Source organism: Eschscholzia californica, unplaced genomic scaffold (genome assembly GCF_041429995.1).
Source record: "Eschscholzia californica isolate CP2 unplaced genomic scaffold, dmEscCali1.0.p SCAF_6, whole genome shotgun sequence".
Lineage (NCBI taxonomy): Eukaryota > Viridiplantae > Streptophyta > Magnoliopsida > Ranunculales > Papaveraceae > Eschscholzia > Eschscholzia californica.
In genome coordinates this window covers 41,170,499-41,195,754 of record NW_028238483.1, presented here as the reverse complement: position 1 = coordinate 41,195,754, position 25,256 = coordinate 41,170,499, and the positions used below count along the sequence as shown (strand labels likewise).

The 25,256-nt window shown below is 35.1% G+C and overlaps 4 protein-coding genes and 1 long non-coding RNA gene across 6 annotated transcripts; 2 read left to right on the top strand and 3 right to left on the bottom strand.

The window, feature by feature from the left end:
• Positions 1 to 1,988: 1,988 nt before the first annotated feature.
• Positions 1,989 to 3,470, bottom strand: LOC147534965 (serine/threonine-protein kinase-like protein At5g23170). Its single transcript, XM_086650917.1, has one exon. The coding sequence runs from the start codon at positions 3,352 to 3,354 to the stop codon at positions 2,284 to 2,286; it is 1,071 nt and encodes a 356-aa protein (XP_086507043.1). The 5' UTR covers positions 3,355 to 3,470; the 3' UTR covers positions 1,989 to 2,283.
• Positions 3,471 to 5,799: 2,329 nt separating this feature from the next.
• Positions 5,800 to 10,156, top strand: LOC147534964 (uncharacterized). The gene is made up of 2 exons (XR_015227946.1): positions 5,800 to 7,898; positions 7,970 to 10,156. It is a non-coding gene; the product is annotated as an uncharacterized LOC147534964 (long non-coding RNA).
• On the bottom strand, positions 5,821 to 18,937 carry FANCM (DEAD/DEAH box RNA helicase family protein). Its single transcript, XM_086649246.1, has 22 exons — positions 18,683 to 18,937; positions 18,203 to 18,563; positions 17,600 to 17,743; positions 16,517 to 16,599; positions 16,296 to 16,410; positions 16,057 to 16,148; positions 15,885 to 15,939; positions 15,675 to 15,796; positions 15,484 to 15,597; positions 14,908 to 15,101; positions 11,902 to 12,032; positions 11,351 to 11,411; positions 11,194 to 11,264; positions 10,743 to 10,792; positions 10,502 to 10,667; positions 9,689 to 9,816; positions 9,276 to 9,608; positions 9,116 to 9,179; positions 7,422 to 8,534; positions 7,191 to 7,242; positions 6,894 to 7,040; positions 5,821 to 6,688 (listed from the first exon to the last, which is right to left on the bottom strand). Exons 1-22 carry the CDS (start codon positions 18,734 to 18,736, stop codon positions 6,172 to 6,174), a joined length of 4,167 nt encoding a protein of 1,388 aa, XP_086505372.1. The 5' UTR covers positions 18,737 to 18,937; the 3' UTR covers positions 5,821 to 6,171.
• Positions 18,938 to 18,950: 13 nt separating this feature from the next.
• LOC147534962 (uncharacterized) lies at positions 18,951 to 20,592 on the top strand. Its single transcript, XM_086649247.1, has 2 exons — positions 18,951 to 19,074; positions 20,136 to 20,592. Exons 1-2 carry the CDS (start codon positions 18,999 to 19,001, stop codon positions 20,348 to 20,350), a joined length of 291 nt encoding a protein of 96 aa, XP_086505373.1. The 5' UTR covers positions 18,951 to 18,998; the 3' UTR covers positions 20,351 to 20,592.
• A 782-nt stretch (positions 20,593 to 21,374) lies between these two features.
• Positions 21,375 to 25,076, bottom strand: LOC147534961 (putative alkaline/neutral invertase D). 2 transcript variants are annotated; one of them, XM_086649243.1, is made up of 5 exons: positions 24,816 to 25,076; positions 23,932 to 24,445; positions 23,409 to 23,840; positions 22,150 to 22,708; positions 21,375 to 21,824 (listed from the first exon to the last, which is right to left on the bottom strand). In XM_086649243.1, exons 2-5 carry the CDS (start codon positions 24,343 to 24,345, stop codon positions 21,532 to 21,534), a joined length of 1,698 nt encoding a protein of 565 aa, XP_086505369.1. In that variant the 5' UTR covers positions 24,346 to 24,445; positions 24,816 to 25,076; the 3' UTR covers positions 21,375 to 21,531. The 2 variants fall into 2 exon arrangements, with proteins under 2 accessions (XP_086505369.1, XP_086505370.1); XM_086649244.1 differs by having other exon boundaries at positions 23,932 to 24,431; positions 24,816 to 25,063.
• Between the last annotated feature and the right edge of the window lie 180 nt (positions 25,077 to 25,256).

The window sequence follows — 25,256 nt, the reverse complement described above, 5'->3', positions numbered from 1 at the left end:
ACATTTCCTTTTTTAAGTGGTACAACAAAAATATAACATGTATACAAAGATATTCTTTTTGTGTGGACATGATTTATGTGGGTATTAAATAAATCACAATTATTTTTATTTGTTATCTTTGTGATTTCATTTGGATAGACATGAACAATGATTTTCCTTGTACGAAGTGTTTTCATATGCTTCGTATTAGCTCGAAACAGCCAGGATTAGTTGGATAAGATGGAAGTTAAATAGAATAAATTGATTTAGTGAAAAATATATAGTGGTTCGCTTCTAGAAGATGAGCGCTGGTGTGGCTCCGCTGCTAACTAAAATGATAGTAGACTTGGCTTGAAAAAAAATACTCTGATCTTTAACAAAAATAATTGGTCTATACTCTATCCCAAGAAAACTTTGATGGTAACATGTATAGTTTAGCATAGGGACTCAAGGTATAGTCTCTTTCTAGCTAAACGCCTTGGCTGCATCCTATAAATGGTCCTAAAATCAAGGGCAATTGTGATATTCACACTAGTAAAAGTCCTAAATGGGTCTTTAACAGAAAAAAGGTCTTAAATAGGTTTCAACAAGAAAAAAGGTCCTAAATGGGAGTTTACTATATGCATAAGGCACTCCCAATTGGGTCCCCAATCAAAAGTCCTTTAGGTATAGGGGCTTGTATCATGAGTTCCAAGCAAGCCAATAAAACATGTATATTGCTTATGTTCTCCCAGCATATTTCTTTACTTGTTCCCATAAAAAATAGAATTGCTCTCAACAAAAAAAACAAAATAATAAAAAAAGAATTGTGGGATGTTATAGGCGCCTAGATTGTCTGTTTTAAAGTGGCCCCAAATGTTTTCTCCATTTTGATTTTATAGGTTATAGACTCTCAAGGGAATGACACAAGAAGTGGGTCATAAAACCTACTACTACGAGGGGAGGCAATAGAATGGGGTAGCTCAAAGGCCCCAAGTGGATGGATCGAAGTCCAATGGGTGGAGAGGGTGCCATTAACAAAAATGGGAGGATGCTATAGAACTTCGCTAGAATTTTTGTAGCCGGTCTGGTCTTTATCTCTTCGTAAACCAATTTGTGAGGAAAGAATCTCGTAAGATTTATCTACTTTACAAATTCTATATGTCTTTATGATGCTGGGTTATGCTAAGACGAATACCTCTCATGAGCGTTAGGGTCGGAGCCATGCATAGTATTGCATACTGCATAAATCACTCTCTCTTCACGCAAAGTTTAGGTTATGAAGTCCCAATCTATCCCTCAAATACTAGTTGTAATACCATATTGGTTGCTTAGTTCTTTCTTATCTAAGCTACATTGTTCATTTCCATCCAAATACCACATCATATGGTGAATGAAATACATGGAGGAGAACATGCATTCTCGATTTATTGTTTCATCTAACACACACAACATAAGGTCAAAATTTAAATACTCAAAATAAAATTACATTCCCGAAAAAGATTATGGTGGGGACAGAAACTAAATATTTTTTTTTGAAAAGAAAAAAAAGGTACTAAAATGGTGTCTACTTGTAAATTGTGATACAATTAAGCACTAATGCCCAAACCTTTCATGGGGGAAAATGGGAGAATTCTTCCACTAATTATTCTTTTCATTCACCTTTGTGATTATTAAATATAATAAAGCAAGAATCTTATGTTGGGGCAGTATTGAAAAAGAAGCATTTATTCAAACTCCTCTACTTTGGGCATAAATAATAAAAAAATAATAATTTGTGTCCACCCTATATATTCGATTTCATTGTGAATTTAGCTATGACAAAGGGTATTTCTGTGAATTATCATTGCTCGAAACATATACATACAAAGATGAAAGTATCATCTAATATATTAGTTTGTATATACAACAAACTCAAATGATTATTTATATCACATTAGTGAATTAGTTCTCAGAAAAATGGATAAACTTCGAAAGATTATATCTTTTTGTCCAGGCATCTTCTTAAAATAAATATAAATAAATTTATATAATAAAACCAAAAAATAGTTATGTATTGACAGATATCATAATCACTTACATGAAGTTGTATATACAAATCAAAATTAAGAAAACAATGAAAAAGAAGTAGAAAGATAAAGTGAAATAATACATATAAGTTGTACCCACCACCAAACTTTGAAAAACAAACTAAAGCAAAAAAAATTGCTTTGTAAGAAGCCTCCTCCCACCTGCTTTTGTAGATTCTTCTATTTGGACTACTTCTCTCATCCCTCTACCGATTTTCACCTGCTATTGACTCACTGAGTCAGCCGATTCAATCAACTAACTCTGTTCTAATATGTCTCTTATTGATAATACTTCACTCTTTCTTGGAACTTCTTCTTCTTGACTTATATCACACTTGACAATGGTAGTTTTCCACATGGGTTTTCGATTTCTTCCCATAAAAGTGATCCAAAAAATATTTCGCCATAGTTTGTATTGGGTCGGTTTGATAACACAAGTAGTTTCTAACTCGGCAACTATCTCTCTCATTGTCGGACGGTCTTCTTCGTGTAATGAAACACAACGTGCCGCAATATCAAGAATACATTGTATAGAACTTAACATATTTGTTGGTAACTTAATTCTTGAATCACAAATTTTCGTTGTGAACGAACGATTTTGAATCAAGGGTAATGCCCAATCGATAATCGAAGATGGTTCCATACCCATATCTATAACTCTTCTACAACTAATTATCTCTAACAAAACAACCCCAAAGCTAAAAACATCATTCTTAGTACTTAGTTTCCAAGGAGTAGTGTAACTCGGATCCAAATAACCTATTGTACCAGCTGGTTGACTCGGTTTCTGACTCAGTACTGAGTCAGGATCGGTGTGAAGTTTAACAGCAAGACCAAAATCAGCTAACTTAGGATTCCAATTTGAATCAAAAAGAATATTAGCAGACTTGATATCTCTATGAATAATAGAGGGTTTAGACTCATGAAGGAGTTGAATCGCTCGAGCGAGTTGGAGGACGATATGAAGACGTTTCGAGAAGGTTGGTGGGCTGAGTGAGTTATGAAGTAAGTCATAAAGAGAACCATTAGACATGAACTCCATAACAAGAAGTTTTTTATGAGTTAATGAGTCTTGACTCACTCCAACAAGGTTAACTATGTATGGGTTTTTTCTATGAAGAGATGATAAAATATCGATTTCGTTATCGAGTTTTGTATTGTCTTGAAGAAGTTGAAGACCCTTTGAAGGTTTTTTAATGGCAACAATTAGTTTGCCACCTTTGAGTATACCTTTATAGACACATCCATGGCTTCCTTTACCTATAAGTGAAGAGAGAGAAAATTCCTTTGTTGATGTTTCTATCTCTTTGTAATTGAATATCTCCATTCTTCTTCTTCTTCTTCTTCTTCTTCTTGTTTCTTATAGGCTTTGTTATTGTTGTTGGTGCAGAATAGTTATTTTATTGAGAATTTAGACTAAATTTTTAGATGCTTTAGAAGAAAAGAGACTAGGCCAACTTTTATTCCAATGGCTTTATTGAAACTATTTTTTTTCCCAAAAGACTAATATGCCCTTTCATGCACCAATTAGACATACTCTTTTTTTTATGTTGCAAGCCAATTAAACATAGTTGATCTCTATGATTTGAGGTTTATCATTGTCTAGTCCACAATTTGAATTAGTTTCAACTCTGGAATCCTGTTTGAAATCTTCTAAATTCTGTTTAGAGGATAAGGATATGCATGGTATTGTATGTATTAGTATAACTTAATCGACTATAGATTTGAATTTCAATATAGTTATATTCATTACAAAATTATACGATCTAATATATATATATAGTTCCACAGTCCGCCAATTATATCCATTTATTATTTTAATATACATCATATATACATACCCTACAATTCCAAGATGATATATTTATATCGTCTTTTTTTATTCAATCGTCAAATTTGTTAATTAGGATGTGGTTAGTTCATAAGTGAGAGAAAGACTCATCTCTTGAGTTACTCCCGACCACACATATCTCTTTTTAATATGAAGAAAAGAAAGAGATAGAAGCTCAGAGTGATTCAATGTCTTCCTGTAAAAGAATAAAACTCATGACTACTCATTTCCTTTATAAAGTATACAAACACCCTCGTGCACTTTAGATCTTAGACTTATGTCTCTTTCAACCTCAATAATTGACATAAAGACTCAACTTTTGGTTTTCATTCCACATATTGGGAGACTATATTACAACATATTTTGATATAACAATATTATGGTGCCAAAATTGAGTGTCCAGATGGAGCCTAACCGCTATTACAAAAGCATTAATACATCGAATCTGAGACCTCCGCATTGCGGAGTAGATGCACTAACCAACTGGGCTACTAGTTGTTGGCTACCGCTACGTGGTTAGTGATAAGACAATTCATTTTTTGCATCTTTTCTGTATACATCTTCATTCAAACTTCAGATATCTCATGCATTTCAGATATATCTAATGATCACGACTTAGGTACTAGCCTATCCATTCTCCCAACTACTCTGCGGTCAAATTTTATGAGGATAGATAATTCACATAGAATGTGTACTTTTTAAAACAACTAACATTCACATAGAATGTGTACTTTTTAAAACAACTAACACTTCACATGGTATAAACTCTGGTCTGTACACAATTCAATTGTAAAATAGATATTTTCTTTTAAAATATTTATGAAGTTAAATTTCAAATACAAATGTGCCACATGGCATGCAATAGAGACTGGTGGTTGATTGGCCAGACAAGCCCTAGAAAAATACAGAAAAGAAATACTAATCTAAAAAGAGAAGAAAACTTTGAGTTTAAGCAAGTGTTTCCTGTGTTTCAAGTAAAGTGTAAAGCTAGGCAAGACACTACCCAAATTCAGTACCTTTAAAGTAATACCTAAAGAATCTAATTTGAGACAAAAATCTTTTGCCCCTTTGAATACCTAATTTGGTTGATTTAGCTTCATTTTTCTATCAATTTTTTTTACATGTACATCTTTTATGTGGCATTTTATACAACACCATATATTCAGATTCAAAAATTAATTTTAAATAAAACTCGAGATTGACAATAAAAAGTAAACCTAACGGTCCATACAGAGGTGTAAATGTATATATAACTTGTCCGATCACGCAAACCTGTTGTTTTCTAAGGATGGATCTCTACGTATTACGTACAGACCTGACATGGTCACAGATTAGTCGTGCATACACAAACGTATGTGGCACTTTTGTGCCCTTTGGGTCTCATAATTTTTATAGTCGCAAATCAAATAATGAGATGCTACATATGCAATCTAATTGGCTGTGTTGGAACCACATGAGTATACAAATTGGTGGTATATAAACAATATGTACGCATAGAACTTTTGTTTTTCTAATGTTATTTTTTTCTTTCCTCGACAAAAGTTTAAAAGTGAATAAGAGGTTCTTGCTGTCTTACTGATCATAACACAGATAAGAAACAGATGAGCAAGAAAGTGGGATCCATTCTTCACTGGCTAGGTCCCTTTCTTTTTCATCATACAAGGAACAAAGTTCTCATTCCTTTCCCTTTTTTCTGGTGTTCATCCTATCACACTATCCAACCTGTTAGAGGGAGACCGACGTTTTTGGCGTGAAGTCAGCGTGAATCCCCGTGCAACTGCTGGGATTGACCCGACTTCATCAAGAGAGAGAAGGAGGCGTGAATCCACAACTGTTGGATGTGAACTCATGCCAACTTCACGTTCAAAACGTGGGTCTCTGTATCTTTTTCCATCTATGCAATAGACTAAACAGTTCCTCAACAAAAGGAAGAGAGAGAGAGAGAGAGAGAGAGAGACCAAGTAGACTGTACAAAACTTGTATTGAAAAATCAAAATTTCTGAGAATTCTCTGTACAGTGTGTACACCGTTGTACATCAATAAGCACATCTAAAGGGTTCCTTGCTTTAGCAACCCTTACTGAATAAACACATTTTGCTTTCTACAATATAATATAGGTGAATCTGTGTGATGCCAATATTATAATCAGCTCCCCTGATTAAACCCATGGTGGCGAAACGTAGACTGAAAATCTGTTGGACCCGTTAATTTAAACGAAATACTTCAACATTCTTGTTCCTCACCACATTTTGATCCCCTGTAAAGAACCAGGTTGATTTCAACCTCGAGAGTTTTAGAAACAAATATAGTGAGTCAAATCCCAAGATCGAATGATGGAGAATGTGCTACTAGTTTTTCTTCGGTAAGAGAAGTTGAAGTACATTGTCTTCCTTCTACTGATAACTGTGACTTGAGAATTTTAGTAGCTTGTGCCTCCAATTCGTCAAGATCAACACCCTCGAAAAATTGATCGTCACTAGACACATCCCCGTTATATTTATCATCATCATCATCCTCTTGACATTCAGAAGGTTGACAAAAGCTCAGTTTTCTCTTTCTACTCTCTATCTTGGTTTCTTCTTTTGGTGCTCCAGTGGGCTCAAGAGGCATTTCCAATGGAGAATTCTGATCTTGAACCACTTCACAGAAAGAAGGATACTGAAAAGTAGATTGATTTACAGGACCTGTTTGAGGAGTAAGTTGAGATTGAATGGTCTTTCCCTTAGAGCTTCTGATTTCAGCCATTTTAGAAGCACGAGGAAAAAGGTCCGGACTTAAGTTGGTGGAATGGATAAGTGGACTCTCAACCGGTTGAGTAAGCAAAGAACGCCTGCTACGAAGGTTTATTAGTTTCATGATATAAACCCACAACTTACAAATATATTTTAAACATGAATACATAACTAAGCTATGGAAGTTAGTTCCAATGAAGAACAAAAAATGGAGAGGAATAGTCTTAAACTTGGTTAATCAACTTCAAGAAATACGTAGAATATCCTATCACGAAGAAGAAGGAAATTCAAATTCATCCTAACCTGTATATCGCCATCATGTCTTTTCCAGAAGCCTGTGATTGTGTAACTGCAGGAGTAGGATTCAGTCTATCATCGATAAAACTATCATCATCTGAATCACTGACCTTGTCCTCTTCATCGTCAGATACTTCTGCATCCGAAGATACTCTGTCCATAATTCAACCACCATAGGAAGATAGATATTACCATCGTAAGAATCCACATGCTTCACAATTTAGGTCAAAATGGAACTAAAAGAAATAAATAGGCAACATGCTCGAATCAAATCCAATTCAGATGATTCAGTAATGGTCTTACTCGGCTTCTTCTTCAATGAAATCTCCAATGTTAGTCTCTCGCTTCTGCTTATCTGAATACAACAATCAGCAAAGTCATGCCAAGAACATTTAAATTTAACAATAACAAGAAACAATCAGCAAAGTCATGAAACAATCAGACACTTCATTCATAAAACTCTAGAACTGAAAGATTTTGACATCAGGGGTCTGACAATTTCGAGCACTAAATTGCATAGAAATATTTGTTTACCTTTGACATGCTTTCTTCGGCTAACTTTCATACTGGCAAAAGACATGTCAAGGTTTGCACGAGATATTTCAATGTTCGTATTTCCATATTTGCGCAACCTTTTAAACTTTCGGACCAGCTTGACACTTTTTGATGACTCTCCAGAGCTCAGGCGCCAGTCTTTACTACAGCTATTCTTAGATAGTTCAACTAGTGGAGTTCGAATATTGTCATCGCAATGAGAACCAGGAAATTTTATTGTAGTGTCAGAATAGTTCTTTATCAATGGAGTGTGAACGTCCTCATTGATTGGTGCAGAAACATTTACTCCTTCAGCAGGACTGGTATTCATCTTAACCTGTTCATTCTTTTCAGAACCTGAAGATTTTGAGGGCATGCCGTTTTGCAACTTCGTCGGGAATGAATGCCCCAAACTAGGAGGCATATTCTTGTCCTCCAGAATGAATAGATCTTCAGAATAAAACATGTTTTCTGCAGGTAGTTTATTCACCAACACTTCTGCTGGATTTAGTTCACAACTTTCATATTGAGATCTAACTACTTTGCAGATCATTGGATCTTTCTGAGAAGAGGAATATCCAGCCTCTTCTATAGGGGAATCTGGAACAAGACCTTCCTCAACCATGTCAGTTAGTCGAGGACTCATCTCCATGTCTATGAAGTTAGTGATCGGCTCATTATCTAGAAATGCTGAAATTCTTTTTACTGCAGCTGCTGGTGTCTCGAAGATTGTATCTACTGTATTTGACAAATTTCGCTTTGGACTTGGGGTGGAGATAAAGCCACTCTCAACCCCATGTAATGCTTGGGGAGATCTAACAGAAGGAACCAATTTTTCCTCCACGGGCGTCCATAGCTCCACACTCTTTGTTGTTGTGCTCTTATGAAGTACAGTTTCTTTACCAAAAGGAAGGTCGGGGACAAAAGAAATCAAAATCTTTCCAGCAGAATCCACAGATACAAAATCTTTCCCGTATAGGAAGCAGTGGGTTGGTTGATTCTGGATTGTATTCTTCTCATTACAACGTAAGACCAGTATAGGTGATGATTTGACATCTTCCTTTATTTTCACCTCTGACTTTGCTTTTGGTGAACCATTAGAACTCGTTCGATCTGCAAAGTATTATCCCAGTTAGAAATGAGAACTCATCTACAGGTGCTGAATTAAAACAAAGACAGCAGCAATTTGGATAACTTAGAAGTCTTAGATAATAAAAGCTTTAGTACCAAGAGATCTTCCAAGAGAGCACTTCTGAACTTCAGCTTTAGGAAAAAAGATACATCGGAGTAGATGGATAACACAATTGAGTAAAAAACTAAAATCAGACAAGAAATGGAGAAGACAAGATTATCTAGGAAAGCTGTACGTTCATACTTGAGGAAACAGAAGTTGGACTTTGGCTGGGTTAAGTATCCACCATGCTAAAATTTTGTGATTATCTCAAGAAAACCCCGAGAAAGTTAACTATCACCTAAAAGAACAGATGACATGCACAGTTTTCAGGACATTGCATGATGAAAGAGCTGTAAGAGGAGAGTTATGTATCTAGTTCTTCGATCAGTGAATATGACGACCAAGCTAATTTAGATGATTACATCCTTGTATTTGTTCCATGGGCTTCCTAGGATATAAATTTAGGCCTGGATATCACTAAGTAAAGAAGATTTCAGTAGAATTCAAACGGTAATCATACCTTCTTGAATACTATCACTTTTTGCAATAATTTCAACTTTCAGAGGTTGGCTTGATGTCTCACCCTGGAACCAAGAAATGATGCTCCGAATGAATAAGTTAAAAGGAAGATTAATCGAAAGTAATGAACGTACCAACAGGTATAAGATAAAATCGCTAACCTCGACCATGACAGTTTCAGTATCTTCTGAAAACGCTAGTTCTTGCAGGCGTTGCATTGAATCAATAAGCATTCGGGTTCTGAATGAATGCCTTACTTTGTGCACTCTGCTAGGGAACACCTGGAAGTGGGGGAAAGCAATAAGAGAAGGTCTCCATTTGTATTCCTCTGGAGGGGGGAAATACTTGGCAAGCAATTCCATTTCAGCATCTGATGGCTTGACTGGGAACTCCGCCACGTCAATGGAATCATCTTTAACTTTCCTTCCACGATGAACAAATTGTTCAATTGAGAGTTCAACAAACTGAACCTCTGGTTTGCATATATGTGGAATCTACAACAGAAAAAGAAAATCAAATTAATGAATTACACAAGGGACAGATATTTAAGGGAAACTAAAATAAACTTGTTTACCATCCTAGGACTGCTATGGAAATTAAAGCTATTCATTCCCCCATTATTCATGTGTTTCTTTACAGCCTTGTTGTTAGCTTGCTTCCGTAAGTAGCCCTTCAACTCGGACCCCTCACAAGCTAAAATAAGTATCACTTGTCAAGGAATGTCAGAAGTATAAGAATAATTTAAGAAAAATAAGGCTAGTGCCCAGCTAATAATGAGAAGATTCCGAAGGGAATCCAAGTATGGTTATCAAATAACGATTATTATCATGGTTAAGTTGATTTGAACTTTGAGGTAGACCTCGACTCTCAAGCTGAAAGGAGCTCTATTCAATTTTATTTGATTGAACTAGTCTACTGTCAGCTGGATGAGTCAGCATTTGTATGCCGCTTAACTTCCTCACCATCTAACCTGTATTTGTAATCACCCTAAGGTTTTTTCTTGTTGTCGTTTTTATAAGCATTAAGTCAATCTTTACACTCATACTTGCTGATCATGTTTATGTATACCGAGAACTCTAAGGGGTCCTGCCCTAAGGGCCATGCCACAATTTGAGGGGAAAAAGTTATTTTTATTTGTTCCAAGAATTATAATCGACTCTAGTCAAAGATTCAGGGTTATTTCAGATTTATGCAATTCTTTTTCATTATTTCTTCGAGTATAAACCTTCGTCAAAACCTCTAACAACACGTTTACTTCTTAAGTTCCTTAGAAAATTTTCTGAAAAATAAGTAATTGGTAGAATACTTTGCTAAATGCTCAAATCAAGATTCAAGAACCATGTCTCCTATGGAAGGGAAATTAAAGAACCATATTATAAAAGGATATCAACTCGTCCATCATGCTTCCTTCCTGTCCTTCCCATGCGCTGGATCATTCTCAAGGGAGATATATTGGCATCAAAACATATTACAAGATCAACTTCCATGATATCCAGACCCTCTTCACCGATTGATGTTGCAACAATGACATTGTATCCACCAGCCCGGAATTTCTGTAGGGGAATAGGGCAAACATAAGCCAACACAGGACTCGAAAAGTTCATATTTATATATCCATCAATGCTCACCTGCAAAACAGCTTGTTGTGTTTTTTGTGTCTGGCCTTTGGAAGCTTTCCCTGAAAAAGGCTTGAATACGTCATAAACTTCATATGAAATTACAGAATTAAATTTGAATGTATGTACCAACTGACAACTTCTGACTTCCAGGAAACACTGAATAAGACCAGTACTGTAGAGAGATTTTCCGATGTTCACCTTATTCTATGAGACTACAATGAAAAAATCCATTGGCATTAAAATAAGGTTGAACACTTATGAATTACTAGTAAGTAATTTGTCAGTGCGTCACTCCACATACTTCTACATTTTTCCCTACTTCTCCGAATAGAAGCACATACCTCACTTCTATCTAAAAACTAATTTTTTTTTAAAAACCTAATAATCTTGAGAATTGCTTCACAGCAACTTTGTCGGAAGAAGATGAGTTATCATACAGAGGAGAGAAACAAATATAAACCTGAGCTTTGACCAATAAACTCGGTTGCTTTGACCAGCTCTCCAATACTTGATAGCGAATCCATTATGTCCCTGAGGGATGGCCATTAACTCATTATTTCCTAAACACTATTATAATATAAGATGCAGAGCATCAAAAGAAAAGGAATTGAATTTACCTGACACTACCTCTGAAATTTGAGAAAATGATAACCCTTGAATTCTTTGGATCATGTTTTTCTGTAGACATATCCCATTTAAAAAATAGAACCAAACTCAGATAGTCAGAGACTTAGATGTTAGCTTCAGTTATAGGGGAACATCAAAAGGTTGAATACTTGAATCTAATCATTTAGTTTTACTATTCAAAAAATATCACTCTTATTTCTGTGCTTACTTTCCAACATCAAAACTATAAGACTTTTGGCTTCTTGGATGTGCTTCTAATTTTGGTAAATAACTTCTCACTAATCAGCTCAGTTATTAAGCACACATTCATGTAAGAATAAATAAATTTTGTGAACTAAAACTAAAAAATTGAACAATCAATTAAGGTTAACAACTAATTTCTCAGAATTATGTTAAATAATGCAACCAAGTAATGAACTGTGGCACAAGAAACTTAGATAACTGCTGAACTGCATATCAAGGTTTAGGTAGGTGTAAAAGACCAGGCACTTGAGAAAATATTGTAGAGAAAAGGAAGTAAGAAGAATGAAGCTCCACTTACTAAAATGATCAATCAGTACTTCAATCATTTTTGACAATTTGGGACTAGGTGCACCATGAGACAAACTCCGCTGCATCAAAAGTTTTGTCTTGTGTACAACTTCATTCCGACCCAGAAGCCTCGAGAAAGACCTTCCAAAATTTATCCAAAAAAGGTCAGTTCAAAACTTAACTAGTAAAGGAATATATTCATAAAACTGGTCCACTGATTAAACATTAGAAACAAGATTAAGGTGTCCGGCACTTCAACTGTATGTATCATGAAAATCAAAATTGTACATAAGTGGCAGATCAAGTTTGCGTTGAAAAAAGAAGAGCAAAAAAGACGAGGAAAACTTATATTATAAAATAGCAGAAGTGATTCAACAGTACATGTGTATCTGTGTGTACCCCCACACACACACCACTCTTTTGTCCTTGAAACCTTTTTCGTGGGCCTAGGTTGTAGCAGACCTAAGTTGATACCAACACAACAAACATAGTAATATGCAATCTTTAATATGGCTTTGTCAAGACCATCCTATAGCAATACATCCACATGAAACATGCAATCACCTTTACACAACTAGAAATACTTGATCAACGTGCATTTACTGATTACCCAAATGCACCAAGTACTCAATAAGAAAATGTAGGAGACAACTAGCAAAATGTAGACTTTGTTTTCTTAGATAACGAACAAAGTGAATTGATTTCAAACAACTAGTCAAATACAAGGAATGAAATTTCGGTGGGTCCAAAAGTGGAAACGTTTCGGTCAGTGTGGATATCTTACAAATCTACATAAATGATAGAAATATGATGCAATTATGTATAACAAGATTATTAAACCATAATGAAGCATACAAATGATGTGTATAAAAGATTAACATTATCTATTAGTTTGAGGGAGTATTAAGAATTACAAAGTTACGTCCGAGGATAAATTGGATGAGTTTTTTGCTATAACATGCAAAAGATAACATTCTTACTGGTAATAGTTAATAGTTAACAAACTATGTTAGTTTGAGAAGGTATCGTCAATTACATAGTTATATCAAGGGTGTTACCAAGACAAAACCAATTTAGGCAGTTAAGTCAGGGAGTAAATCATTCAAATAGATTTAGAAAACATTAAAAACATAACATAAAAATAAAGAAATGTCTTTGAGAAATGAAGATGAAAAAGATGAAGGAAGAGATATGTTTCTAGTATTAGTTTCTCTGGTTTTTTTTACTAGATTTTTATTATGTCGGTCAAAATTTCCACCATGTCGTTGTAAATTTTGAAATTTCCAACAATTTCGGTGGAAATTTCGATCATGTCGGTGGAAATTATGCAGGAAATAGTTGTAAGTGTTATTTCGTTGATTTTTACGTGATGTTTTTAATTTTTTGTTTAAATCTATTTGATTCATTTAGCTGCCTAAATTGATTTTTATCTTACTAACACCCCTGATATAACTGTGTAATTGACGATATCTTCTCAAACTAACAGAGCTTGTTAACTAGGTAGCCAATAAATGGACAACTAAACTTTTTATATGGACAACAAAAGATAAGGTGGAAATATAATTTACCACTTTTAATTGGGGGACAACCAAACTCTTTCAATTCTCTCTTTCAATCTCCATGTGTACCGCCCTCTTCTTTCTGCTACCTTTTATCTACCAGTCTTTCTCTCTCTAAATAAACCAATTAATCCCTCTTTTTCAAACTCAAAGGTAATCTGATCTTTCATTTTCTCTTTCTCTTTACCTCATCTCATACCAAAAAGATATTCATTATTCTTCATCTACTTTCTCTCTCTACAAAGAAAGGGATGAGGATACAAAATGTTGCCCTGATACGGGAGAAGTTGAAGTTGTTAAGTGATGGTGATACTGAACTGAAATTTAGGGGTTTTCATCACTATGATCTGCGAAATTTTTATTGAATTCGAATTCTTGAAATGATACAAAGGTTTAAATTTTTTTATAAACCCTAGAAAAAGTAAAAACTACTAATCAACACGAAAACTTATTATTAGATTATAAAATCATGTCAGATTCTTCGTTTTAAAAACATGTTATTTTCTTCTTCTTTGAGTTTTGAATTTTTCGACATACGTAGTAGTGGTTGGAGAAGACTATGGTCTTGAGACAATGTGTGTGATGGTTGTTTGGAGAGAGGGATGAGGATACGTGATGTTGGCTTGATATGTTGAAAGAAAATCTAGGTTTAAAGTTTTAGAAGAACTTGACAAAGAATTCGAAGGAAGAAGAAAGGGAGTGTCGGCTTTGCTGGATTTGATTATGAAAGTTTTGGTCTGAAGAAGAATGGAGCGTTTGGCGGAAGAAGATGTTGTCTACATAAAAAAAAAAACAACTAATTATATTTGCACCCAATAATGTTGTCCACATAAAAAAAATTGATTGTCCGTATATTGCCCACCGTTAACTATTAACTATTATTAGTAAGAATGTTATGTTTTGGGTGGTATTGTCAAGAAGTTATTCAAGTTACCCCCGGGGTAACTGTGTAATTGTTGATACCCATCAAATAGATTTTGTTAGTCTGTTATATACAACACCTTTATGTTTCATTATGGTTTAATAATTTTGTTATATAAATTGCATCGTGGTTCTATCATTTCCATGGATTTGTAAAAAAATCCACACTAACGGTAATACTTCTACGAAATATTTTCATTTCCGGATTGACCGAAATTTCCGTCCAAACCGAATTTTATTCCTTGGTCTAGATAGTAACATAATTGCTTTGATGAAACAGTGTCCAGAATATATTATTACTCGCTTACTCCTAGACCTTAACCTTAGAAAAACATGGAAAATTCTTCAAGCTATCCTGTCCCACGTTATATGCTGCATAGCAACTCGTGCTAAGAATTAATTTTTGGTGTTTGAATCGGAAAAGGGTAAGATAGTTCATTATTTACTATAATCATAAATTATTCTCGAGAGAAAATGAATAAAAGTCAGAATCAGTTTTTAGCTTTGAAGTTAGGTGAAGGAGCACGAACTCTTACCCCTGTTGCAATTTTTCCTCAAGCATCTCATATGCAGGTCTGATACCATGACTTGATAGCAACTTACGCATGTGGTAAAGTGTAATAAGAACACCGAAATATCCTTCTACTTCTCCATATTTAACTTGAGGAAGACTCTGCGGAGGTGCTTGGCGGAATTTATCCCTAAAATTTAGCAACTCGCATGGGCTCAACTGTAAATGGAAAAGACGAAAATCGATGACATTGTCAAATGTAAACCAAGAGAAAATGGACCTATGAGGTGTGTAACTGTGTGAATAGGGCTCCAAATGATTCTCAATCACAATTAAGCAGTCACAATGAATTCCAACTATTCTCCCTTCAGTTTGGTATAAGATCATTGGCACTGCACTGACTCAACAGAGTAAGGCTTTACAGTATAGGAAGAACCAAAAAGGACACAAAAAAGAATGCTTTTCTGGCGTTTCAAATATCTAATAAAGGAATCTCAAGCCATTACCACAGAATAGGATAACTCGAATCTTAAACAAGAAAACCAGGACAACTTCAAAGCAGCAAATTTCAGAACCAGACCATGGATAAGAAAAATCTTACTGTTTGTAAGTCTCCACTACGTAGCACTCCGTATGTATTGAGCCTACTGGCAAATGGTTGTATAGCTTCCAACATAAATCTATTTACTTCAATAGCGTCATCACTCATCGGAACCTGGTTATATTTAAAGAAAAAAGTTCTTACAATGAATAGAAGTTAAAAAGATTGTCGGTCTACCTACTAATATATACCTCTATTAGTTCTAGCTTCCTGTCATGGACATATCGGCTTACGTCATGGTGACTTTCGTTGCGATATTCAAGCTTTGATATATATAAGTTATCAATCACCATTTGAATTGTCTGCTGTTTTGCTGTGTAATCACAATTGATGCGAGGATTATTAACCTAAAAGAGGTACATTAGCTGATCTCAAGTAATCTATGGGTACTATGTACTCACATCCTGGCGTTGCTGTTAAAGCTAATATCCTTAGCGGAATTCGCATTGCCATCAACTGAAAATGTGGAGAACATTTAAGGTTGTTAGCAATAAAAAAGAAGACATCCACTCAACCTGCCAATGCAGGTGAAACAGCATTTTTTCAGACAGCGGTGAGAAGTTATAAGAGCACCTCGCGAACCACTACGCAGTAAGAATAATCCCCTGTTGCTCTATGAGCCTCATCAATAACCAAACAAACAATATCTTTCATCGGACATATACCTGTCATAAAGAAGAGGATAAGTGGAACTCTAAAAGCTAATTACAAGGCATAAACCAACTTTGAAATGGTCAGAAATATATATATATATATATATATATATATATAGAGAGAGAGAGAGAGAGAGAGAGAGAGAGAGAGATATTCACCAGATATAATATCTTTTTCCAGCACTTGTGGAGTAACATAGAAAACTCGTTTCTCTTTCCAAAAGTTCAATCGTTTTGGAGGAGCAATTTGACCTGTCATATCAATTGTCCATTCCTGCAATCAGTTTAATCCCGAACTTTTCAAAATACGCATCAGATAGTGACGATGTAAAATAACAAAAACTCTAGTGAAAGGTTACAGAAAAAAAGTAACGCCTAACCTGCGGTATCCCGACAATATTATGGCATGCTTCAATTTGTTGCATAACTAGAGGTCGTGAAGGAGCAGCAAAAACTATTTTCCCTGTTGGTGTGACAATTATTTGTTCTTTAGCTTCAGAATCAATCTTCGGGGAACATATTCAGTGAAGAACATATATATACGGTATAATTAATCATGCGCACAAGAATATAGGGGATTTGAACACAGCAATACTTTCTTTGTGTAGATTATTCGAAAAAAATTACTACTTGAGAGAGAATTGAGCTATAATTTGGTTGGTTGAGCTAAATCAAGATGAAACGAAAAACAGAGATATGCAACGTGCCATCATCTTAAATCTTTTAAATGACTAGGTACAAAGAAGGTATTTCCATTAAATAACATTCAGATCCTAAGAAGAGCACCTGTGATATATATGTATATATATATATATATAATATGGGAAGAGATCCGCACATTCCTAAGCCGACAATCATGAAGGAAAGCTGAAAGAACAAACTCAAAAAGCACTCAAGGCAGGAGGGACAATAGCAGTTTTCACTACTGTAGTGAAGCAAGAAATGAGAATAACATTGACTTGGTTTCCACAACACCTTTGATTATGAGACTATTGTATATAAAATTACATTCTGAGTGTACTAACTCCGCTAATACGTAAATGCTATAGAGTATAGGCGTCCACAATTCTTACCATTCTTTACATTATGCATGTAGTGTTCTAAGTGGACAAGTTAAAAAATGAGATGAAAACACTAATTACGGAATTGGATTTAGACAATGACATATTGACAATATTCCAACTTTGAAATAAATAATCATAACAAGAACATACTAATTCTTAATAAATAATAGAACAAGAGCATACTAATGCTTCTCACTATAAACAAAAAAAAAAAAACTTGAGCTTATACTTAAGCATTTGAAATTCCTAAAACCCATCCTCTATCAATCGCCTAGTATCAACCCGATACCCAGTGTAAGAGTCTCAATCCTCGAGCACCAATCCTCAAACACACCCTGAATTAGAATGGGAAATGACAAGGGAGTGAAGACAGGTACTAAGAACAATGCAAAATCTTACCTTTAGGAAACCATCTGAAGTAGTTATACATCACAACAGCAGCAATGAGAGTCTTCCCAAGTCCAGTTGGCAACGCCACTAATGTATTTGTAAATAGTGCTGTCTTCGTAATAGAAAGTTGGTAATCTCGAACTGGTATATTAACTATACAGGAAGAAATGAGAACCAAAAAAAATAGTGAGATCTTATTCTCAATTAACTCATATCAGAAACTTCAACATGAAGTAAATCTCATCTAAAAATATGATCTTCAAATATCAAACATTACTTGTATAAAATCAAAACCGAATTGATTACCCAGTAACAGAATACCATGAATAAACTGTCAAAAGGTTAAGAAGCTACTAAAATTATGAAGTTATCAGAGTTAAATCAAATCCTGATAGTTCCGTATTAATTCGACCCTTACTCTAGCAATTCTATTAAACAACATAGAAAGAAAATTACTACTACCATTCAAGATTTACAGAAAGAACGGAAATTTAATCACTTAAAAAACACATTACTACTAAATCCGATATAAACATGATGATAATCTGTTATTGCAAACTATGATAAAAATGAAAAGTTCATTTCAGAAATTGAGCTGTAAAAAACGAAAACCTGGGTAAATCCATGTCTTTGCTGCCTGGAGATCGACATTACTATACAAACCCATGTCCTCAATTCCATGACAATCACCTCCATTATCATTCTCAGCTACTCCTATTTGGGGGTGACTACTATTACCCACAAGAGATTTTCTATCAATGGTTCGCACAAAATTGTCTAGGGTTGATTGCCTTCCAGACCCATTAGATTTCTTCGTTTGCTGGTGAGAAATTCTTACTCGTTGAAGCACTGAAGAATCAGTGAAAACTTCTTCTTCGATCACCACAACTTGTTCTTGTTGACGTGAATTTGAAGTTAGTGTGGATTGACATGTGACATCAATCTCTCTTACTGCTGCTTCCCAATCGAATTCCTACAAAAAAAAATGAAAATGTGGGAATTTATGATGAGAAGTTCTGGAAGTTTATAGTAAAATTTGGGTGATTTTTAGGGTAACTTCATAGGGAGGGAGAGAGAGAGAATCGAACTTACATCGTCGTCTTCGTTTTGTTGGATTTCTTCATTAGGGTTTGTGGATGATGCCATTAAAACGATCTGATTTTGGGATTTACTTTTTCGTCTCCCTCTTTTTTCTCTCTCTAAAAGCTTGAGAGGGGAAATGGCGGCAAAGCTTGAAACTCAGAGAACTATTTTTGCTTCGGCAAGGCGCCCAAAGCAATAAACCGTGGCGCCTATAGACGTAACCTTATAGAGTATATTAAGGCCCCTTGGGCAACTGAGGGCAGAATAGAATAGACGACGACCAATCGACCTGAGTTTTAGAGAGAGAAAGAGAAATTATTCTATCATGGCTTTGAACGGTGGATTGAGATCCGGCATGAAATTGATTCAATCTTCTGAAGCTGCTATAATCTCAAAATCAAGTCAGTTTCTTTCTTTCTTTCTTTCTTTCTAGGTCAAAAACATTTTTATGGGGTTCTATTTTCTTATCTCTCTCTAGATCTGTTTGTACTATTTGTTATTCCCCCTTTTTGTTCTATCATCGATTTGATATTGATTATTACTCGTTCGTATTCGTTTTAGAAAAACAACATCCAAATGGGTTTCTGATAACATTTTATTTATCATGACCTAAAAGTAATCATAAGGTTGTCAAAAAGTAATCCCCAATCCACAACGAAATTGCTTCTGTGGAGATTGGCAAAAAAAATTCGAACTTTTTGATTGGTTTTGTGAGAAATACAAGATACGATTTGTTTAAGCGCCTTATGTTCTTATGGCATACACAAAAGTCTAGAATTGATTTTTTTTTTCTTTGGCTCTTGTCTTGAGAAATGGGAACTTTACCCTAATCTGCAATTTCTGTACTTTGGTGGAGTTTTTAGGTAAAACCCAGTAAACTATTATTGTTTTTTATACGAAAAATCCGAATTCGTTGTTGTTTAAAGTATTAGACAGGCTCCCTGAAAATAAGCCACATGATGATTTCCAAAAAAATATACACCATAGAAATGTTTGCAACTTGACAGGTTGCACGTAAAAATTATGCAAAAAGTTATTATTTGCATTGTGAGAATAGAGCAACTGAATTGGTTTGTTAGCAAACATATTGGTATTTTCATGGAATTATGTGAAACAACTGATGAAGTGATGAGGGTATCGCTTCGGATGGAATTATGTGTTGCAAAGTTTTCGACTGAAGGTTAGAGATTACCAAATTTTATGGCAAAAAAATACACTTTTAATATCCAAAGGTAAAAGTATACAAATAGAAATTTCATTTGGTCTGACCTTTTGTCACACTTGTTAAAACTACAAAGATATCATTGTCCGTAATTTTATATATCCCCTCCTATCATAGGAAGCACATCGTTGTAGTATCCCATTGGTTCTGAACTTGTGATAATGATACAGATTTTTCTTGTTTGTTTACACCCACTTCTCATAATTTATTCCAAGTAGTAATCATTGTTTTTGATGATAGTTAACCGAGGATTCCATTCAACTGGGGTAAAAAGAATGGGAGGACATGGCCACGACGAACCCTACTACCTTCACGCCAAACACATGTACAACTTAGACAGGATGAAGTATCAGGCATTGAAGATGAGTCTTGGAGTGTTTACTGCTTTCAGCATCGGCGTGGGTGTTCCAATCTATGCCGTCATTTTCCAACAAAAGAAGACAGCTTCTGGTTGAGAAGAGCTTCCTATCTTGGTTGCTTCGCAATAAGAAAGACAGGATTGTTTCTATTCCTTTTTCCTATTTGAATAGGTAAATATTTTTCAGAGTCTTGCAGTATTCTACCCATTTGTGCTGTGGAATGAATCTGCTTGATGCTATGTTTTTTTCTTGGTAAAATTTCATCTTGAATTTTAGTTTGAATCCTTGATGGAAATTCATACTGTTTGAAGCTTTAATAAATACAAATATTCAACTCACTGGAGAAGTTTGTTCTTTTTTCGGGAGAGGGGTAAGTAGAAGAACTTCATTATATCTGTGTGCAGTTGTTGAGATTTAAAAGTTGCTAATTTGAAAATTGAATTTATGAAATAGAATGCTTATGTACAAGTGAAGTAATTAAGCAAAATTGGAGATTTTGAGTCAAACTTTTTTTTTTTCCCGAAAAACTATATTGATGAAGGGGTTTTCTTCTGTAGTTAAAAGATATACAAATTTGTTTTTGTCCTTAATTTAGTCACTCAAATTTTAGCCCCGATTTTAGGCACAAACCTTTGTTAATGGATACATGGTTTTGTATCTGACGGACCACATGTTTGATTTTGTCATAACTTGGCCATCACCTAATCTGGTGTGAGAGTTTGTCCACAGTGAAAAGGGTTGACATTTTTTAAGCTTGAGCTTACATATATAGTGCAAACTTTGGATTCTCTCCCAAGCATTGTGGGACTATCGAAATCCTCACTCTTGACGGGCCATATTCAGCTCTAATACCACATATGGGGGCCATCTTCAGCTCTAATACCACGTATGACGGGCCATCCTCAACTCTGATACCACATATGACGCCCATGGACTCGGATCTAGGTGTCAAAATCGGAGACAATATTGATTTTTTTGTTTTTATTCGAAGGGCTCAATTTTTGTTAGAGAAAAGTTGCCAGCAACTTAGATGTTCGCTTAAACCGATCTGTGACTCTAGTCTTTTGAGTGAAAATTTAGATTTAAACTCTGCATATCTGTAAAAGAGAAACAGAGGTATCAAAATGAATCTTATTTGAAATGAGAGATAAACTTGGCAGAGAGTACAAATTAACACAAGAAAAACAAAAATCACAAAAGAATTGTTTGTGTGATAAATAACAAGATCTCCTCACTACTTTCCTTTCTCTTTTTTCTTCTAAAGATGGTATGCAATTTCAGCACCAAGAGGTTGATCTTTTCATCATAGGTCTAATGGTTTTATCTTCTTCCAAAGAGATCATTCCCAAATGAGATGGGTCTTCTAACATCATCTTTGCTACTAGATATCCAGCGATCGACCATGTCTGAAACTTCCTCGCTTGTTTTCCGACGTATCTCCCAAGTTTTCCGTCGTAGTACTCTGGCCAGTTGTCTTTTAGTAATCGGCTCTCGGCAAGATCAATGGCTCGTCTTGCTATTTGTGGCCTTCCGGTTTTGATGCAGGCAGCCGTTAAAAGCCACAATAGAACTGTTACAGAAATCACATATTAATGCAACTATTTGATAAATTAAGCTATTGAAACGATGATGTCTGTCGTTAGCAAAACATGAAACCTTCATTCATGTTCATCTCTCTACAAAGTGCTGATAATGATGATTTAGCGTCAAGTATGTCTAGGAAGAATTTGTCAACCTAAGCACCTACGTTGTTGTCTTACATATATAGCTATACATTTCTACATTTCTTTATTATAACCTTTTTACCATCTTTCCAAAACTTGATATGTAAAATAAAGGAAAACGAAGATAGAAAGAAAGAGGAAAATGAGATGAACCGAGTTAGACAAACATACCTGGCCAAGATCCTCCATTATGGTAACTCCATCTAGTATTCTTAGGATCACAACCTGTTACAATACGCCATTCATGGTTTTCTATTGCCGGATAACATACTTTTAAGGGCATATCTCCAACCAGTTCTTCCCAGCGAGATTCAATAAGATCCATTATAGCAATTGATTGCTCAGGAGTTGCCATACAAGATAGAATAGCAATACAATTGGCTAAAGCAAACCATCGGAAATCCATCCTAGCAGGGCTGACATTTCCAACAAAGTAACCTCCTCGGTTGGGCATAAAATCAAGTACCCATTCAGGGATTGAATCCGGTATAACATTAAATTTGTTAACTGCAGTGTGAGAATACTCCTCTGTTTTGTAACGATATATGTTATTAAGTTGCTGAAAATCGATCCAGAAATAACTTCTCATGTGATAACTTAATGCATGTAAGCGTTTCAATATTCTGTCTACGAACTCTTTTCCTTCTGTATCGTGTTTAAGTAACACCAAAGAACACCTCAATACCATGAAGAAAAGTGCTTGGATTTCAACAGGATAACCATATATACCCTGTTAAAACACGTATGTTCCAATAAGATTAAAAGAAAAGGAAATCGAAGATATGTTTGAAAACAAATACAAAAAGAATGTCAGAAGTTGCAGTTGTTCTACAGATAGACGCATCTAAGTTAAGATGCTCTAAAAGTATACCCAGAAAGGAAACTAAAACTATAAAGAAACTATCGACAAGTTATCTTGAGTTTCATGGCCTAGATAAGACTTGGTAGAGACACATTGGTCAAATTTCAATCACCATTAGAGGTGATTTCGGTTATATAAAAAATAGTACCCATTTCATAAATTTATGCGACTTGTTTCCACTATTGAATTGGAAACTAGCCAGAATTCTTTCAAATGAAAGTACGCAGTAAACATAAGATATGAGTATCTTCAGAAAACAACAACAAGAAATGGAAAACAGACTTGATGGCTTCAATGAATTTATACATCGCTTAGAGTTCCTTTAACTGGTGTTCGTTGTTTGTATTCTTCCAGTTTGTATATCACGAATCTCGAACTGAAAGGATTGATATGATATAAACTATATTATGGACCTTTTACTTGGAGGAGTTTTGCTAATTCACATAAGTAATGTAATTAGTGTTGTATAAAGTAGTTATAGATTTGTAGCTAAAACATTTAGAGTAGATGAACATACCATCTAAAGGGAATACGATAGGAATTCATTAGTATATAAGCAAAGTATTACCATTTGTCGATCAATCATGCAACATCCATCGGCACAAAGAAGAGTAGGGAATGTGTCAAACCCCTCCGACAAGCATAGGGTTAATATAAGCCGAATACCCTTTTGACATTCAGGTGTTTCTGCCAAAGTTGAATCCCCAGTGGACTTGGTATACGCTCGGAGCAAAATAATCCACCAGAGGCCAGAGTCAACCGGAGCAACTCTTCCGATTGCACTCTCACCAAAATCTGCAACTAAAGAATCCGTATTTCGATTTTGATTACGAATAACCTTGAAACTTGCTGGCATTACACCTTCCCCGAGCTTAAATCTATCTACTCTTTTCTCCCATCCTTGCAAGTATAGAGTTTTCAAGAGAAAATTCTTCACAATTTCAGGCTCTCCATTCATCAAAAATGCTAGCGCACTAGGCACAAAATCTCGAACAAATACCTACATAAAAGAACAATTCAGCAACGAATAACATTCATTTGGCAAAGAATTGATTCGACCCAATTTATAACGAAAAGGAATAAAAGATCACCTGATCATAATTTAGTGCTTCCTCGGATGAGTCAGTAGCAGCGATCGTCCCAACAGGTTGGCCATTGAAGAATACTATGGAATTTCTGAGAGCGTCCCAAGCTTCGGCAAACATTGGATGGGGCTCAAATGAATTATAAGCCGAAGATCTTGGAGTTCCAAAGAATGATCCGAAAAACGATCTTCCTCCAGGTGAACCTAAGGTATCTGTGCTACCAAGACCTCGACTAAGACCAGTTGCTATCTCGGTTACAGATCTTTCCTCAAAGGATCTTTGCCTTTCGATGTTCACTGGTCTCGGTGGCTTCTCCAAAAGCCTAGACAAGTCCGAATCATCCAATTCCGAAAGCGAGGTATGTGAATCTACCTTCCGGAGACCTAATTCCGGTCGTGATTCTACCCTTCTAAGACCCATCTCTCTTTCTATCTTCCAAACTCTTCTCTCTCCTCTTCACACAAACAACTACCTCTCTCACTACTCTTCCTCTTGAGTTTGACAGTCTAAGATCAAAAAGCTAGGTAAGCAACAGAGACAAAATCAAGAACAGAAATGAAATCAGCAAAAAGGGGAATAAGTTTCTGTCATTCAATAAAATTGAAACCCCAAAAGATAAAAATCTCTGAAACCCATAATCCAAAAAGTAACAAAGATTAGCAACAAAAGTAGAAATTATAACAGATAAACAAGATTTCCCTAAAAATAAAGATGAAAAATTCAATCTTTGTTAACAGATCAACAGCATTATCAAATGAAAAACAAATTAAACACACAAATAAGAGATCACAAACAAAAGTTAAGTTACCAACTACCAAAATAGATCAGATCCATAACATAAAAGAAGATAAGATAGAGAGAGAGAGAAAGGGGGTTTCTAATTTTCTAACCTTGGGAGAGCTGGAATGGAAGAACCACAAAAGAGAACAAGTAACTCTTTCTTTCTCTCTCTACCCAAATCAACAAACAAATCTGGGTAACTTCCTGAAAATCTAAAGATAGAGAGAAAATTGGAAAAGGGGAAGAAAAATTTCATGGCCGCTAGAGGTTGTGTATTTATAGTAAGAGAGATAGTTAGAGAGAGAAAGAAAGGATCCTCCTTTTCCTTGCGTCTTCGTCACAGTTGCAATTTAATTGAATTTTTTATGATCAACTTACTAATACTAATTATAATAAGAGAGATTAATACAATAATCTAGAGAGAGAAAGAAATTAGTAAGAGATTTTTTACTTGTTTACCGGGAAAAGTTGTTAACAACGAGGGAAAGTAGTAGTAATTAATGGATTTGACAATTTTAACGACCTACTTGTTGAAAGTTGTTTAACTTTGA

Bases quoted from the DNA above. Each gene is read 5' to 3' on its own strand.
- LOC147534965 (XM_086650917.1), bottom strand. From the start codon at position 3,354: ATGGAGATATTCAATTACAAAGAGATAGAAACATCAACAAAGGAATTT.
- FANCM (XM_086649246.1), bottom strand. From the start codon at position 18,736: ATGGCATCATCCACAAACCCTAATGAAGAAATCCAACAAAACGAAGAC. The intron at 11,412-11,901 runs GTAAGTGGAGCT...ATATGTCTACAG, and splicing joins AGTACTGATTGATCATTTTA to AAAAACATGATCCAAAGAAT. The intron at 7,041-7,190 runs GTAAGACCATTA...AATTATGGACAG, and splicing joins TTCATTGAAGAAGAAGCCGA to AGTATCTTCGGATGCAGAAG.
- LOC147534962 (XM_086649247.1), top strand. From the start codon at position 18,999: ATGGCTTTGAACGGTGGATTGAGATCCGGCATGAAATTGATTCAATCT. The intron at 19,075-20,135 runs GTCAGTTTCTTT...TTTTGATGATAG, and splicing joins TGCTATAATCTCAAAATCAA to TTAACCGAGGATTCCATTCA.
- LOC147534961 (XM_086649243.1), bottom strand. From the start codon at position 24,345: ATGGGTCTTAGAAGGGTAGAATCACGACCGGAATTAGGTCTCCGGAAG. The intron at 22,709-23,408 runs GTAATACTTTGC...GTGTTTTAACAG, and splicing joins GCATGATTGATCGACAAATG to GGTATATATGGTTATCCTGT. The intron at 21,825-22,149 runs GTATGTTTGTCT...TTTCTGTAACAG, and splicing joins TAATGGAGGATCTTGGCCAG to TTCTATTGTGGCTTTTAACG.